The sequence below is a fragment of the Xyrauchen texanus genome, chromosome 9, assembly GCF_025860055.1.
Source record: "Xyrauchen texanus isolate HMW12.3.18 chromosome 9, RBS_HiC_50CHRs, whole genome shotgun sequence".
NCBI classification, from domain to species: domain Eukaryota; kingdom Metazoa; phylum Chordata; class Actinopteri; order Cypriniformes; family Catostomidae; genus Xyrauchen; species Xyrauchen texanus.
Window position 1 is genome coordinate 23,239,916 of NC_068284.1, and position 15,159 is coordinate 23,255,074.

At 39.9% G+C, this 15,159-nt stretch overlaps 1 protein-coding gene across 5 annotated transcripts in view; it reads left to right on the forward strand.

The window, feature by feature from the left end:
• mast3a (microtubule associated serine/threonine kinase 3a) overlaps positions 1-14,936 on the forward strand; it is a 42,416-nt gene extending 27,480 nt beyond the window's left edge. For all 5 annotated transcript variants that reach the window (XM_052133784.1, XM_052133785.1, XM_052133787.1 and 2 more), the window contains 14 exons: positions 2,997-3,135; positions 3,235-3,367; positions 3,940-4,105; positions 4,198-4,299; positions 4,782-4,904; positions 4,997-5,100; positions 5,233-5,408; positions 6,434-6,540; positions 8,500-8,697; positions 8,930-9,156; positions 10,299-10,421; positions 10,514-10,650; positions 10,758-10,936; positions 12,889-14,936. In XM_052133784.1, coding sequence (XP_051989744.1) covers positions 2,997-3,135; positions 3,235-3,367; positions 3,940-4,105; positions 4,198-4,299; positions 4,782-4,904; positions 4,997-5,100; positions 5,233-5,408; positions 6,434-6,540; positions 8,500-8,697; positions 8,930-9,156; positions 10,299-10,421; positions 10,514-10,650; positions 10,758-10,936; positions 12,889-13,700 — 2,726 coding nt within the window. In that variant the 3' untranslated portion in view covers positions 13,701-14,936. The remainder of the gene's footprint in view (positions 1-2,996; positions 3,136-3,234; positions 3,368-3,939; positions 4,106-4,197; positions 4,300-4,781; positions 4,905-4,996; positions 5,101-5,232; positions 5,409-6,433; positions 6,541-8,499; positions 8,698-8,929; positions 9,157-10,298; positions 10,422-10,513; positions 10,651-10,757; positions 10,937-12,888) is intronic.
• Positions 14,937-15,159: the final 223 nt, after the last annotated feature.

Consider the following 15,159-nt stretch of genomic DNA (forward strand, 5'->3'; position numbering starts at 1 on the left):
GACGCGAGTGCCGTATACTGGTAATACATTGATATTTGATTAGCGATTTATGCTGATATCACCTGAGGATATATAGCACGCTGTGCGCACCGAGCCACAGGTAAGCCCGAAACTGCACACAGACACACTCCCATCCGTCTTTAAGCAGGCACTCAGTGCTAGTTCGGACAGACATTAAACAAGAACTAAAGCACTTGGGGTGTTCATAGCCAAATTTATGTTGCCCTTGCCCTTACTCAGTTGATGAATATGTGGGATTTCAAACACTATTCTTCACAATTTTCTGACTGAGGATAAAGCGAGTGACTTTATCACTCGCTTAGTAAAAAATGAAGAGGACATGCCTCTAGTTAAGCACCAATTGGGCAAATCTTACCCTGCGACATGTAAGCCAGGTCAGTCGCACCAACGATCCAGTGAGAAAGTCTTTGCTTAGAGACGGACATTCCTTTTGTGCGTCCTCCATAGCCCACAAAGAGCTGATCAGACAGTCTGAACTGGTGGGTGCATTCAATGTATGCCACACAGGGCATAACAAATGCAAGGATTGTTCCTCATCCGAATTAAATGGAGGGAAGAAGGCTTGAAGGTGAACCACCTGCGCTCTGAAGCACGTAGTTAGAACCTTATGCACATTTTCCTAAGGTTAGGCCTTTTCTGGGTTTGACAGTGTCATTTGAAAGACCAAACTCAAGAAATGAATTGTCTATTGATAGTGCATGTTTATGTGGCACATGCTAGTGTCTTGTGCATTTGCAATGAGCGCTATATTCTTTTTTCAATTTTTTTATTGCATTAATTTGAATGTGAGACACAGAAACAACATTTTGATCTATATTGTGAACAGCAATATTCCTTTTCCGACAAACAGCAGTGGGGAGATGTAGAACAGTGTTGTGTGTCTCCAATCAAGCCTTCTGCAGAGCAGATCCGGAGGGCTCAGCAAGCTCTGCCTACATTCTGCTTCAAAGGGCTGTGCCCACCAGGATTGTTTTTGCTGTGTGCGGGAGTTTCCCGTTTGTGCAGGGTGCTCACTGATATGGCTGCTTCTGTTTGGGCCGCGGCTTGCATGGCCTCACCGGTGGTACTGAGGCAGCAGGCATGGGGCTCTTAGCTGGGTGCTGGCTCGAAACATAACGGGAGTGAACCGGCTGTGATATATTACTCTGTTTCGGCATAAAGTGTCTCATAGCCTGTGAGTGTTGCTGAGTCGCAATATAACGCTCAGGAAATTTAACCACAGAGCCGCCGAAGAGGCCAGCTGGAGACACTGGAGCATCCAACAGAGTGGCTTTTTTCCTTGTCACGCATTTCCGTGAGGGTCAGCCTGATGTGTAGATCCAGAACTACCAGGTTTCTCATTGACTTGCCAATTACCTGTGCAGTGACTTTCGTGGAACTCAGCGCTAAGTCTGTCATGGTGCAAAACTCTTTGAATGTCTCTGGATTGTAGCATTGCTCACCCATTTGGTTGAGGATCGGCCATCGAGTGGAGTGCTGAACCAGCTTGGCCCAACGTTGAGTATGCTCTTCCAGCCAGTGCAGACCTCAGTTGGCAACGGCTTGGAAGTTGAATGTGGAGTGATTTCAACGCCCTGCTACTTTCCGGCCAGAGGTGTGCTGCTACCGCCTCCTCCACAGGGGGTAGTTGGGCATAAACGTTTTCTTCTCGTGATCCACATTTGAGAGGATGAAATCGCTGCACTATATATGCTATACACTAAATATGCATGCAAAGTATCACAATTGCTTATAAGGATACACAACTCCTGCCAAAGCGCTGCAGGGAATCAGGATGCTGAAATGGCCCATATGCGTTTGCAGAACACAATGTCAAGTTTACTATGTCGTAAGGGAACCATGGTTTTTCTATAGTAATATTGTAGTAACCATGACTGTAATAATACGGACCATTGTCACCATGGTTTTCTTAATTGAAATCATCGTTTGGATAGAATTAACCATGGTTTTATGTAGTAATACTGTAGTAGCCATATAATAACCATGGTTTTACTAAAGCAGGGGGTCGGCAACCTTTTTGACATGGAGTGCCTTTTTTTTATTTATTTTCCTTGTCAATGACTGTGCCAACCCAACTCAAAATCACACAGAGGGGTAATTACTAGCACAGAAGCAACAGCGAGAGAGGAGCAGGCCATTTTATTTATAACAAGTTATTTGCACCTGCATTCCAATCTACATCTTCATGTAATCCTTCCTCATGATCACGCAGCATGTTTTCTTCAGCTGAATGGGAGGCAGAGGTTGCCGACCTCTGTACTATAGTAATATTGTAGTAGCCATGACTGAAGACATTATGACTGCTGTCACCATTTTTTTCTTGTCAGAAATCAAAGTTTTTATGCAATTAACCATTGTTTTAAAACAGTAATACTGAAGTTTCCATATAGTAACCTTGATTTTAATATAGTATTGTAACAATGTTAATTTTGTTGTTACTATGATTTTACTACAAATACAATGTTTAAACTATGGTTACTGTGGTGAGGGCAAATATCTTTAAGTATCTGTAACCAAATTAATTTTACTTTGGATTTGGCAGTAATATTTTTTTCCCTGAACACAACAAATACCTGTACCGAAACCGTGATACAAACTGAACAGTGAGAAATTTGAACTGTTACACTCCTACTGAATTGTTACATTGAACTGAATTGAACTGTTACACTCCTACTGAACACTTGTTGGTGATCGGAAAGATTACAACACATCAGTAGTTATCTAGAGATTTTTAAATATCTGTGTCTAGGCGCATAACCAGCCAAAAACAAATTATACAACATGACATTTAAACCCACTGCAGTCTATCAGTTTGATTTGTCAAAACTGTTTTACATCCCTGGAAAAGTTCTTCAAAGACCGCCACTTATCACTTTGCTAGTGCCGACAATTGAGTTTCACAAACAAACAAACTGAACTCTGTCAAATGAACTCGGGCTAAGAAAAGCACCCTGAAAGTGATCTTATCCTTGCAGGTGGAGATTGTGCCAATTTGCTTAAGAATATGGGTCCTTTGCCAGTGGACATGGCCAGAATGTACTTCGCAGAGACTGTTCTCGCACTAGAATATCTTCATAATTATGGCATAGTCCACAGAGATCTCAAACCTGACAAGTAAGAGCTGTTTGATTACAAAATCTAATCCTGCAGTTATAATGCATGACTACACATCCTGCAGATATTGCTTTCATGGTGATTGTTTCCTGTTTTCAGCTTGCTCATTACATCCATGGGACACATTAAACTGACTGACTTTGGTTTGTCAAAAATTGGTTTAATGAACATGACTACAAACCTGTATGAGGAACACATGGAGAAAGACACAAGAGAGTTCATTGATAAACAGGTTAGTCTACCTATATATGCCTGACACACCACAAAGTATGTAATGGGTTCCATTTTGTATTTTTTCACCTTCATGTCATTCCAACCCTGTATTGTTTACTGTCTTCCATGAAACACAAAGGAAATGTTAGGTAATTGGTTTTAGATAATTGGTGATTTTTAATGGCAAACTCTAAAAAGGAGAAAAAAAGCACCATATACACTCACACACACACTCACATGAGCATAACCATTGGCCACGTGACATAAAAGAACCAGTGATGTTTGGCATGATTTAGGCTGTCAAACATGATGCAAAGACCCAATCTTCAAATGCCAAGTTTACATTTTGGTCTATTACTCAGTGTTATTGTACAACTTCAGAAGATTTGGAATATAGTGCTTGAGTCCTATGAACTACTTTTATGATAGTTTTTTGGTCCTTTGGGAGCTTGACATTCAACATCCCCTTTTGAGAAAGAACTATTCAGACATTCTGCCCAACATGAAACACAAATAAAATAAAATGTGGCTGGAATGACATAAAAGTGAGTAAATTTTACATTTTACATTGTCCCTTTGTTGTTTTTCAAGGTTTGTGGTACTCCAGAATACATTGCGCCAGAGGTGATCCTGAGGCAAAGTTATGGGAAACCTGTGGACTGGTGGGCTATGGGCATTATCCTGTATGAGTTCTTGGTTGGCTGTGTCCCTTTCTTTGGAGACACACCAGAAGAGCTCTTTGGCCAGGTGGTCAGTGGTAAGAATTATAACAGAATGCTCTTATTTACAGAGTTACTTACCTTGTTTATACTGTATATTGTGTTCATGTGTGTCCCTCTTAAACCATAGATGAAATAGAGTGGCCAGAGGGTGATGATGCATTGCCTGCTGATTCTCAAGACCTTATCACAAAACTGTTGAGACAAAGTCCCTTGGAGCGCTTGGGAACTGGCAAGTGTTTTTATAGAGTTTAGCCTTAATAATGGCTGTTTATTAATGTGATAAACATCCAAAATGAAGGAATAATGTCAACCGATCACCTTAGCAAAATAAACATTGACAAGTATGAAGCTTACGGTTACTTTACCATGCTAATCAACAGGCTTTTATTAGAGATAAATATTTTACTGCTTATTAAACATCCACTAGCCAAATAATTAGGCCAGAATGGACATGATATATTGATTTGAATTTAAGTTATTTTAATATGTGTGAAGAAAGAGACCTGCAGTAATATGAGAGACTAGCACAATTGAGTAGGGAATTGGTTGCCTGGGACAACTGTCAGTTATACAGATTAGCTGTCATAATACACAAGTATTTGACTGCAGAATGCTGCGATTGACCAGTCGGAATAAAGTATCTCAGAGAACTGTATAAGAATAATTGTATCTTTAATATTGTCAGATGATTGAATGTGATGTAATATACAGGTGGAGTGGCTGAAGTCAAATATCACATCTTTTTCCATGGTCTGGACTGGAGTGGACTGCTGAGACACAAAGCAGAGTTCATTCCACAGCTTGAAACTGAAGATGACACAAGCTACTTTGACAGTAGGTGGCTCCTTTGTTTCTTGTATACCTTTTTTTCTGAATCAGTAATATCCTGTAGAGGTAACTGAACTGTCTATTCATCTGCTGTCCAGCACGTTCTGACCGCTACCACCACTCTGAGGAAGATGATGAGACAAATGATGATGAATCTTATCAGGAGATCAAATTCTCGTCCTGCTCACATCGCTTCAGCAAGGTGAAATATCTGAATGTGCATGACATTATCTTATAGCGATGCCTGTCAGTTGGTTAAAATTGTAAACTAGTATTTTCCATTTTGTTATCAAGCAGAGGTCAAGTTAGGACTTGTTTTTGTCATGTGAATCAGGTTTACAGTAGCTCGGAGCAGCTGGCATCTCCCTCCAACTTGAGCCTGTCCTCCTCAGAGCGGAGCTGTAGTGAAGAGAAGGATGACAGATGGGATGGTCATTCAATGCTTTCTTCAGGAGACACCCCTAGACAGCTGCCAAGTAGTGACAGGAAGCAAGATTCCCACAGGGGCAGGTGAGCAAAAGGGATTATGTTCAGAATTACTATTTCTGCAGTATATAGTATGTATACTGTGCATATTAAGCACATTTTCTTTATGCATAAAGTACCCAGATTGCCTACTACAGCAGAACAAACTGCATGGCATCTGTATCCCACAGGGAAATGTGCTCGACCTTCCATTTTCAGTGTGATTGATTACAACATGCATTTTTACCATCTGTTTTGTGTCTCATTTGATCAGATTACCAGAAGTTAAAGGGTTTTGAACAAGTTAATCCCAATCAACAGCATTTGTGGCATAATGTTGATTACCACTAAATTAATTTAGACATGTCCTTCCTTTTCTTTAAAAAATAAAAAATCTGAGTTACAGTGAGGCACTTACAATGGAAGTGAATGGGGCCAATCCGTAAAAGTTCAAATACTCACTACTTTAAAAGTATAGCCACAAGACATAAACAATATGCATGTTGTTGACATGATTTTAGTGTGATATATTTGCTACTAAACTTTTCTGTGTGGAGTTATTTAGAATTTTACAACTTTGTTGCCATGATGATAATGTCAACTAACCCTAAAACGACGATTTAAACAACTTTACAGCTCAAACAAAACGTGCTTTTTAAGCTTTACATTTCTGCCTTTAAACCCTCCAAAAATTGGCCCCATTCTCTTCCATTGTAAGTGCCTCTCTATAAACTTTGTTTTTGTAATCAACACTATGCCACAAATGCTGTCGAATGAGCTTAACTTGTATTAAACCCATAATATTAATTCAAGACACAAAATTAAAATTAAAATGCAATATGACCATTATCATTTGTAAGATGATAACTGGACTTATATGCAACATGATAAAGTAGTGTGACAACAATATAACATTCAACTGTTTAAAGAATTTTAAAATGTTGTTTTTACAAGTAATAAGGATGTCTATCATTCATAATTTTAACTTGAGTGAAGATATTTTTCACAAGTCATTTTTGAAATGCTGTTTGATTAAAGTTGAAGTTTGTTTCCTATCTCTTCTCACTCAGCCTAAGTCCAAGTCCAAGGCCAAGAGCATCATCCACAAGTCCTCTCATTCTGAACAGCACTCAGAGCCTTGAGGCAATGCCACATTTTGCCTTTCCTGAGGATGAAGGTTAGAATTTTTTAGTACAGGTTTTAATCTAGTATTTGGTGAAATTAAAGGTGCTGTATGCAATTGTAACTTTTGCGTTTGTGTCATCTTGGAACTATGGTGATACCTAGTGCTGTGGATGCAGCATCATTCAAAATGAATCGTTTAATTTACAGATGTCATTTGTATAAATTTACTATTCACAGTCAGCCATTATTAATTTAGTCCTAGAGTGGGTGTCCAATATCAAGACGGTTACTGAGATTAAGTGAGTAATATCTTGCTGATCATGTGATTCAAACTTTGCAGCCCCCATGATGAGACCCTCTCCATTTAAAATAAAATGGCTTTTTTAAGGTTACTGATATTACTGAAGTCTTCATCTCTTGCAATTGCTCATGATTTTATACTTATGTTTCAAAATGACTTTTAATTTCTTTAGGAGTAAAACTTTTTTAATGAGGAACAAATGATGCAGTTGGCAAATTCGCACTTCAACTGCTATGAGACTCTTTATTTTCAAGTGTTTAGACCTTCAGACTCAAATTATAAAAATGCAGGTTCTCCAGACCTCCTCACACTAGAGGTCTGCCACCTGACCTGGGCCCGATGGGACCCGAGAACCTGATGAGTTTCAGACTGGGTTCAGGTTATTTTTTCAAGTAGGACTTCGGGTTTGTTTCGCACATGCGCTCACACCCACAGACACGCACGAACGGACGAGTTCACACCAAACTTGTTTTTGCACTCATATGTTCTGTTTCCCCATTGTTTTTCTATGTAACCACATGCTGTACGAATGTCTTTGACTTTTGCACTCGTGCAGGACCGGCACATTTTAAGACATCGTGTCAAGAACTTTTCAAATTTTCATAAATGCATGTCGAGACACCTTGACAAGATTCAACGTTCTGAACAATTTCAGGCTGTATTGAGGGGACTGTTGTATTGTTTCATTATTCTAGATTGTTCTGCACCAAGCAAAGTTCCAGCGAATAGAGGACTGCTGTACCTTCTTAAAACCGTATATGATTACTCTTTCAATATTGTTACGATCGTTGCCTATATGCTTACATAAAATACAGCCTATTGCAACAGTACTTGCTAGGAGAAGAAATGATAAAGACAGTGAGTGATTTAGAGATTGTTGAGGCCACACAGTCTTTTAATGCCTGTGCAGACCTCAACCTCACACACGTGCTCTTGGCGTGCACATCCACTGTTGTTTTTTCCACATTCGTCTCCTGTTGTTTAGCAGTGATTACATCTTCTTCTAGTGCTTCTTCATAAAAGCAATGGCTTAACTGTTAGTGTTACCACCATGTGGTCCCACAAATTACTGCAAATAATTCCAGGCACATGCGCATTCTGTGCATTCAAAGACTCGCAGTTAGAAAAATCGGGCTTGATCACTCTGCTGATGATCAAATTTGCATCACACGTCCAGTACGTGTATGCTCGGCGTTAGCGTCTGACTGAAGTATACTTTGGGCTCTAGCCATTCTAGAACTTCCACATGACTAAGCTGTTGAATTAGAGACACCCCTTCTTTTCAAAACACCACCCTCCAAAAATAGCACTGATGTCTTGGTTGTTAAACAAGACAGTAGCAAAGTAGTAGCCTCAGCTGACAACTGTTATTAATCTAAAGTTGACATTAAACCTGAATGATCTGCTTCAACTACACGATGAGAATGTGCAAAATGATTGACAGGCAGAATGAAAATCAAAGTCTTCTGATTGGCTGATCAAAGAATGTGTCCATGTCCCACATCACATTTTTGTTTGCTCTTTACACATTTTAGTGCTGTCACCGGTGAGATATCTCAGGGCACTTATTTCAGTTATACCTTTCAGGGGGAAGGAAAATATTCTCCATACCATTCTGTAATAAAAATCGCTTATAGCACCTTTAAAGGGAAGCAAGTTAATTGGCAAGTCTGCAAATGTCTTGAGTTTTTGCATATTTTTATTTTTTAGAAGGACTTGTCTCAAATCTCCGGCGTATTCGTCTGCGCAGCAACTCTACTGGAACAAGACCTGCTAGTCGCAGGGACCACAAGGGCCCACGTCGACTTGGACTCCAGCAAGAGACCCCCGAGAAGCCAAGATCACCTTTTACATGCAAAGTCCCAAAATCTGCATCTGTGTCTGGCCTGTCTCTCATTGTCACAGCAGGTACTGCGAGCTCCGCTAAGATGTTTCATGCAGACTATGTACCATCATGTTGAAAGATCATGTGATTTAAAACTATAAGGTGGTTTCAAGAGAACAATGAACTGTTGAGAGGAACCGAAGTGAAAGAAGATTAAATTAATTGACAAAACAAAATTTGTTGGTATTTTGGGAGTTATTAATAGGTCGGTGCTATAGATACTGTAAGGTCACTATTTTCTTTATTTTTATACAGATGACATCCCTGGTGGGATCCAGACAAGCCCCATGTCCTCACACTCCCTCTCATCCTACCCTTCATCTCGGGACTCTTCCCCCAACCGAGACCTCTCTCTCAGTGTCAGCAGCCTTCGTCCTCCTGTAGTCATCCACAGCTCTGGGAGGAAGTACGGCTTTGCGATCCGTGCCATTCGGGTCTACATGGGGGACACGGATGTCTACACAGTGCACCATATCGTCTGGGTAAGTATTATTAGATGTAATTTGAATTACTGTCCACCTTATTACGTTGTTAATTTGTTATGAAATTGATAATTCTGATTGAATGAGCTCACACATTCTATATGAATGAGTTGCTACATTGCTACCATTAGAAAAATGAACTAGATTACTTGGCAGAAGAATTGCTTAAGCCGATAATTATAAATAATGAATGTAACTATTTACATTTATAAATTTGGCAGACGCTTTTATCCAAAGCGACTTACAGAGCCCTTATTACAGGGACAATCCCCCGGAGCAACCTGGAGTTAAGTGCCTTGCTCAAGGACACAGTGGTGGTGGCTGTGGGGGTCGAACCAGCAACCTTCTGATTACAAGTTATGCGCTGTAGCCCACTACGCCACCACCACTCCTGAACACTTCAATAGTTCACAACTATTAAACACTGGTGTCTTTCATCATAGTGCATAGTTACCCCACCGTTTTATAAAAGCAATATGCCACTTGAGTCTGAGTGCCTAAATCCCCTAAACTGAGACAAAATTACTGTAATGTACAGTCTCTCCTGGATTGTTGCTTAGTTAACCATATTTAGTGACTTGAAAATAAGAGTGTAAAGCAGTCAATGGAAAGGAGGAGGTGAGAACCGGCTTGACGATATAAATAATATTTGAATGAGAAACTTAATACACATACACACACGACGGATATGTCCGTAAACTATCTCTCTCTCCCGCACAATCCTCCGCAGTCGGCCTTTATCCCTCTATAAAGGAGAGATGAAAAAAAAAACACTTACTCGCCGTAGCTTGTTCCTCGGCCACTCCTCCACCCTCTAACTGACGACAGACGCGCCTCTCCGGGTGGATTGGAGGCAGTCCTCCAGCCCCTGGCTGCGAGAGAACAGAAGGGGTCTCCCACGCCCCTGGCAGCGGTTCTCCCGCTCCAGGCGTTCGGCAGCGAGCCCCTCCCCTCAGTTTGACACGTTTTTGTCATTTTGCACATGATCATCAACTAAAATGATATGCCATTTTAGTTCAGAGTAAAACTGACTAAAATTTAAAAATATGAAATGATGAAATATTGACAACATTTTGTGGACATTTTCATCAAAAGACTAAAACTGAAAAAATACATGATGTGTTGATGTGTTATTTATCTAGAGCGTTGAAGATTGCAGCCCTGCTCACGAGGCTGGACTGAGGGCTGGTGACCTTATAACTCATGTGAACGGAGAGTCTATTCAGGGTCTGGTGCATACTGATGTGGTGGAGCTTCTGCTGAAAGTGAGATTCTCAATTGAATCTGGTATTCTCAGTGAAAAATACCGGTTTTAAAAGAATGATAGGGCTAGATGCTTGACTTTTTTTCTTTGTAGAGCGGGAGTAAAGTGACCCTGCAGACAACTCCACTTGAGAATACCTCCATTAAAACTGGGCCTGCAAGAAAAACCAGTTGCAAGGGGAAGATGGCACGACGCAGCAAAAAATGCAAAAGGAAAGAGGGTCAAGACAGGTTGGAAGGATGTTTTTGTAGTATCTTCTTGACGCTGCTTCTTGTCTACCACCCACTGAGAGTGAAAATCTAACCCAACCCCAACCTTTTTGTCATTATTTTTCTAGCAAACGCCGTAGCCTTTTAAAGAAGCTGCCCAAACATAATCCAGGGATACAGAATAGTCGCAGTTTCTCTGCAGGATTCCAGCACTCACCTAACGACAGCCTGTCAGATTCTCCAACACCAAGCCTGTCTTCTGGACCCAACACTCCATGCAGAAGCCCAGCTCCAGATCTGTCATGTGGTATGCCTCCGTTTTCTCTTCTAATATCTCTTCTAATATTAGATACAATCTTTAGGTGTTACAGTTTATCAATGATTACTTTATATCCCAAATTAATATGAGAATGAGATTTTATTATTAGATTTTGAATGTGCATTGGAGGAGCAATCCAGGGCAATATTGTAGATATTTTTTGTTTGAATTCATGGACCGTATCCCTTAAACATATTAATCTACTCAGACATTAAGTGTTAAACAAGGTACCCACAGTCATGGAAAACCTGGAAATATCATTTTAAAGGGATATTTCACCCAAAAATAAAAATGCTTGGGTGAAAGTAAATGTCATAATGTCTCTTCAAACCCATATGTCTGACTTTTTTCCATGAAACAAAAAAAGTGTATTTTTGAAAAGGTTTCATAGGATTTATTTGCCATAATGTAAGTGAAAAGTGACTCATGCTCAAAATGAAAAGAAAAAAGCACCATAAAAGTAATCCTGCATTATATTCCAAGTCTTCTGAAGCAATACGATCACTTTGTGTGATGAACAGAACAAAATGTAAATCTTTATTTACTCCTAACAAATCGTTAACAAAGCGCTTTGTTGCTAACATGCTGGAGTACCTGGATCTTAAGTGGGCCATCTTACAGCGGGTCAGCCGGAACTCAGAGCAACCACCTCCAGCAGGCACGTGCCTCCACCTCCAGCAGGCAGCGCTTCCGAGCGCTGACCTAGGGAGAATTCGGCCACCCATTTGCTTTCGCCCATCAGCTCCGGGTTGCCTGCTGGAGGTGGTTGCTAGCGGAGGACCACGATGCCGGGGGAATTATCAACTTTGTGGTGCTGTAACAAAGTTACAACTTTTTGACATGAAGGAGCTCGGTTAATTTAAAAATCACCAAATGAGTCACCACGGTCGCCTGTGGAGACAACATCTAACCGTCCCAAATTGCGGACGTTGCCAGGTTGGAAGGAGAATTAATTGTGTTTTCACCTCTTCCCAGGCGTATGAATCTTATAAACGGCTCTTTCTATTTAATACTGGATTCAACAAAGGTATATTGGCAGATTCCTTTGACTCCATGTCCTGAGAAAAAACTGCCTTTTCCACTCCGTTTGGCATACACCAATTCATTACTCTTCTGTTCGGTTTGTTTGGGGCCCCTGCAACATTTCAACGGCTCATGGACAATGTCCTTCGCCCACTCGCTGTGTATGCTGCCGCCTTCTTAGATAATTTTGTCATCTATAGCAATAATTGCCGGCAGCACATCCAGCATCTGAGGGTTGTCCTTAGGTCACTGAGACGGGTGGGGCTCATGTCAAATCCGAAGAAGTGTGCAATTGGGTCACGGACAAGTGCGTCCCCAAATTGAGGACCCCTTAAACTACTAATCTATCTGTACATATCTGAATATTTTTTAATAAATAAACAACCTACAATCAATGGTTCTAATATATTTTAATAGTTTTTTATTCAATTACATCATTCGTAATGCTTCATGGGATTGCAGTATGTGCCCTCGTTAAAAACGGTAAGTACACGGTGTTGTACCTTAGTTGGTTGATTTGGTTAATGGCGTGCAACTCTTTTATTAAGAATTTTATTAAAGGTCTGTGAGATATTTATTGGAAAAATACTTCCGGAACCCAGACGGCTGAATGAGTGGGCGGGCACTGTTGCACTCTATATCAAACCTTATTGGTTCTCTCTGTGTCTCATGATCAAATGATAAAGTGTTTGTATCACTTTAGAACACTACTGATTACTTTACAAAATGCACAGCATTTGTACAAAATAAGAATAGATAAAAGAAAATAAATGATTCAGTGATCACAAAAGTCTGGAAAAGTCATGGAAATTCATTGGTCAAAAGGTGTGGCAACATTTGTCTAAAATAAAGTAGGGCTTCAGCATTCATGTTTTAGAATTGTATGTGATTTGGTATTTCTTTTACTCTATTTACAGATTCTAACTCGCCACAGAGTTCCTCACCATGCTCAAGCTCTCCAAATTCACCAATCCCTCAAAGTCGACCAAGTTCTCTTCACGTTTTGGGATCTAAGATTGGCCTTCGCTATAATAAAGCTGGCCGATGCAAGTCTACCAATAGTATTCCTCCCTCTCCCCTCGCCTGCAATCCGTCCTCACAACCTCTGTCTCCACAGTGTTCTCCATCTTCCCTCTCAGGGATGGCTAAAAGCCTCCACTCATTTCATAATAAGATGATGTCCCCACCAACCATTGTTAGACAAACAGTGTGTCCCCGCAGTGCAGAATCACCACGCTCACCATTGCTTAACAGAATTCAGTCGGTTGAAAAGCTCTCCGGTGGCCAGCATGGAGACAAAAAGGCCTTCTCTACTCAAAGGCACACTGTGGAGGTTCCCCAGGATGAGGCTGAAGGGCTCGAGTCACAAACTAGTGACATTGCCTCAGGCTTTGTTTGTGTCGGTGACCATGCTAGACAAGGGTTGTATCTGGCTGGTCAGAGAGTGAGGGACTCTGAGAGAACAAAGGAGGTGGTGGTTATGAGAAAGCTAAACTTGTCTGAGAGACGAGATTCATTTAAAAAGCAGGAAGCAGTTCAGGAGGTCAGCTTTGATGACTCTGATGACAAAGACGTCACAATTTCAACACCAGTGCCATCTCATCCTCTGTGTAGAGCAGCATGGATAATGGCAACACAGGCTAAGGGAAGCTCTGAGACTCCAAAGAGCAAGACAAATGAGCTTGAATCCAAGATAAAGGAGAAGAGGGAACAAGAGGATGGATGTTAGCCTTCGATAAGTCCAGAAAACTGTGAGACTCGGATGTAAGAGTGATTCCATGATAACCTAAAACGTAATCAGAGAAAATTCAGGGGTAGGTCATATGTCTTTGTCTAGCATCCCTAGAAGTTACCCACTACCAAACTGTATTTTTTTTTATTTTTTTTTTCCCCTTCTAGAAAATGTCCTTGAGGACTTCATTTAAGAATTTGTTTTATCAGGTAGCACAAAGAACTTTTGTAGATTTTCGAAAGAAGTTTATTTATTACATTGAAAGTTATGTGTTTTATATGAGACGGGAATAGAATGTCATACAAAAGGATCTTTTTTTCTCATTTTCCTATCCTTTCAATAAATATCGGTTAGTGTCTTATGACTCAATCAATAATGTCTAATTGGTCAACTAGTTATGACATTTTAACTGAGATACTTTTTGCATTTTATCATTGCTGTTTTGTCAGATTGAATGTACAAGAAATTAATCTTGTATTCTGTTGTTCTCGATACACAAATAATGATTTGAACAAAGCCATTGGGTCAGTTTTGTCTTTTTAGTGTATCAAGTTTACCTGAACAAAGAACAAAATGGCTTACTAAAACGAATTTGATTAGTAAAGTTTTATTTATTATGTTTTGAAACCGTTATATGTTGTTGCAGTGTTGTACAACTGAATTAATTTTAACTGTGTAACCTTGAACACGCTTTCACAAATGGTGGTTTTCTGTCTTTCAGTGTTTGGTGAATTCAAGAGAAAATACATTTTTACAACAGCTGCATGGCTGTGTTTCGGTGACTACTATATAAAAATGCCATACTTTTACTCCGCATGACAACCTTCAGCGACAGTTGCTTGTTTGGTTTTACAGAAGTCACGGAAATGACTCGATTATGTGTAACATGAGCTTTCTGTGTAATCATTTTCTTTTTTTCGTATTCATTAATCAAAACTAAAAAGACCAAACGAAGTTCAGATATTTATAAATTTTAACTTGCACTCCCAGTCTGACTCGTCTTTTCTTCTTATGTACTACATTTCTTCCTCCGTAAGGTACTGTTGTTTTTTAGTTATATAGTTATAGCCTATATCTGTATAGTTGATAATCCAAAAGCATCTTTACAATTATGTTTTATTTTACACAGCCCGATTTAAGGGACTCTGAATGATCCAAGACTCACAACTATATCCACTCACCCTCAACTGTGCTTGTAAAGATTGGATTTAACAGTGAATAAATGTATATAATAGCTAATATTAATATTGCCTGTGGTTTTTGTTGTCTTTTCCTAAAGGAACTGCATGTTTTTCATACTAAAGTGCTGTTATAGCCTAGTTTTGTGTGGAAAATTATGAGTGATGTGTGTGTGTTATGTCTACTGCATGCAACCAGTGGCTTTTTTACAAGAGAAAGATTTTTTTTACCAGTATTCATAAATTCCCTTTCGATACTGAATGACTGGAAGCTATCT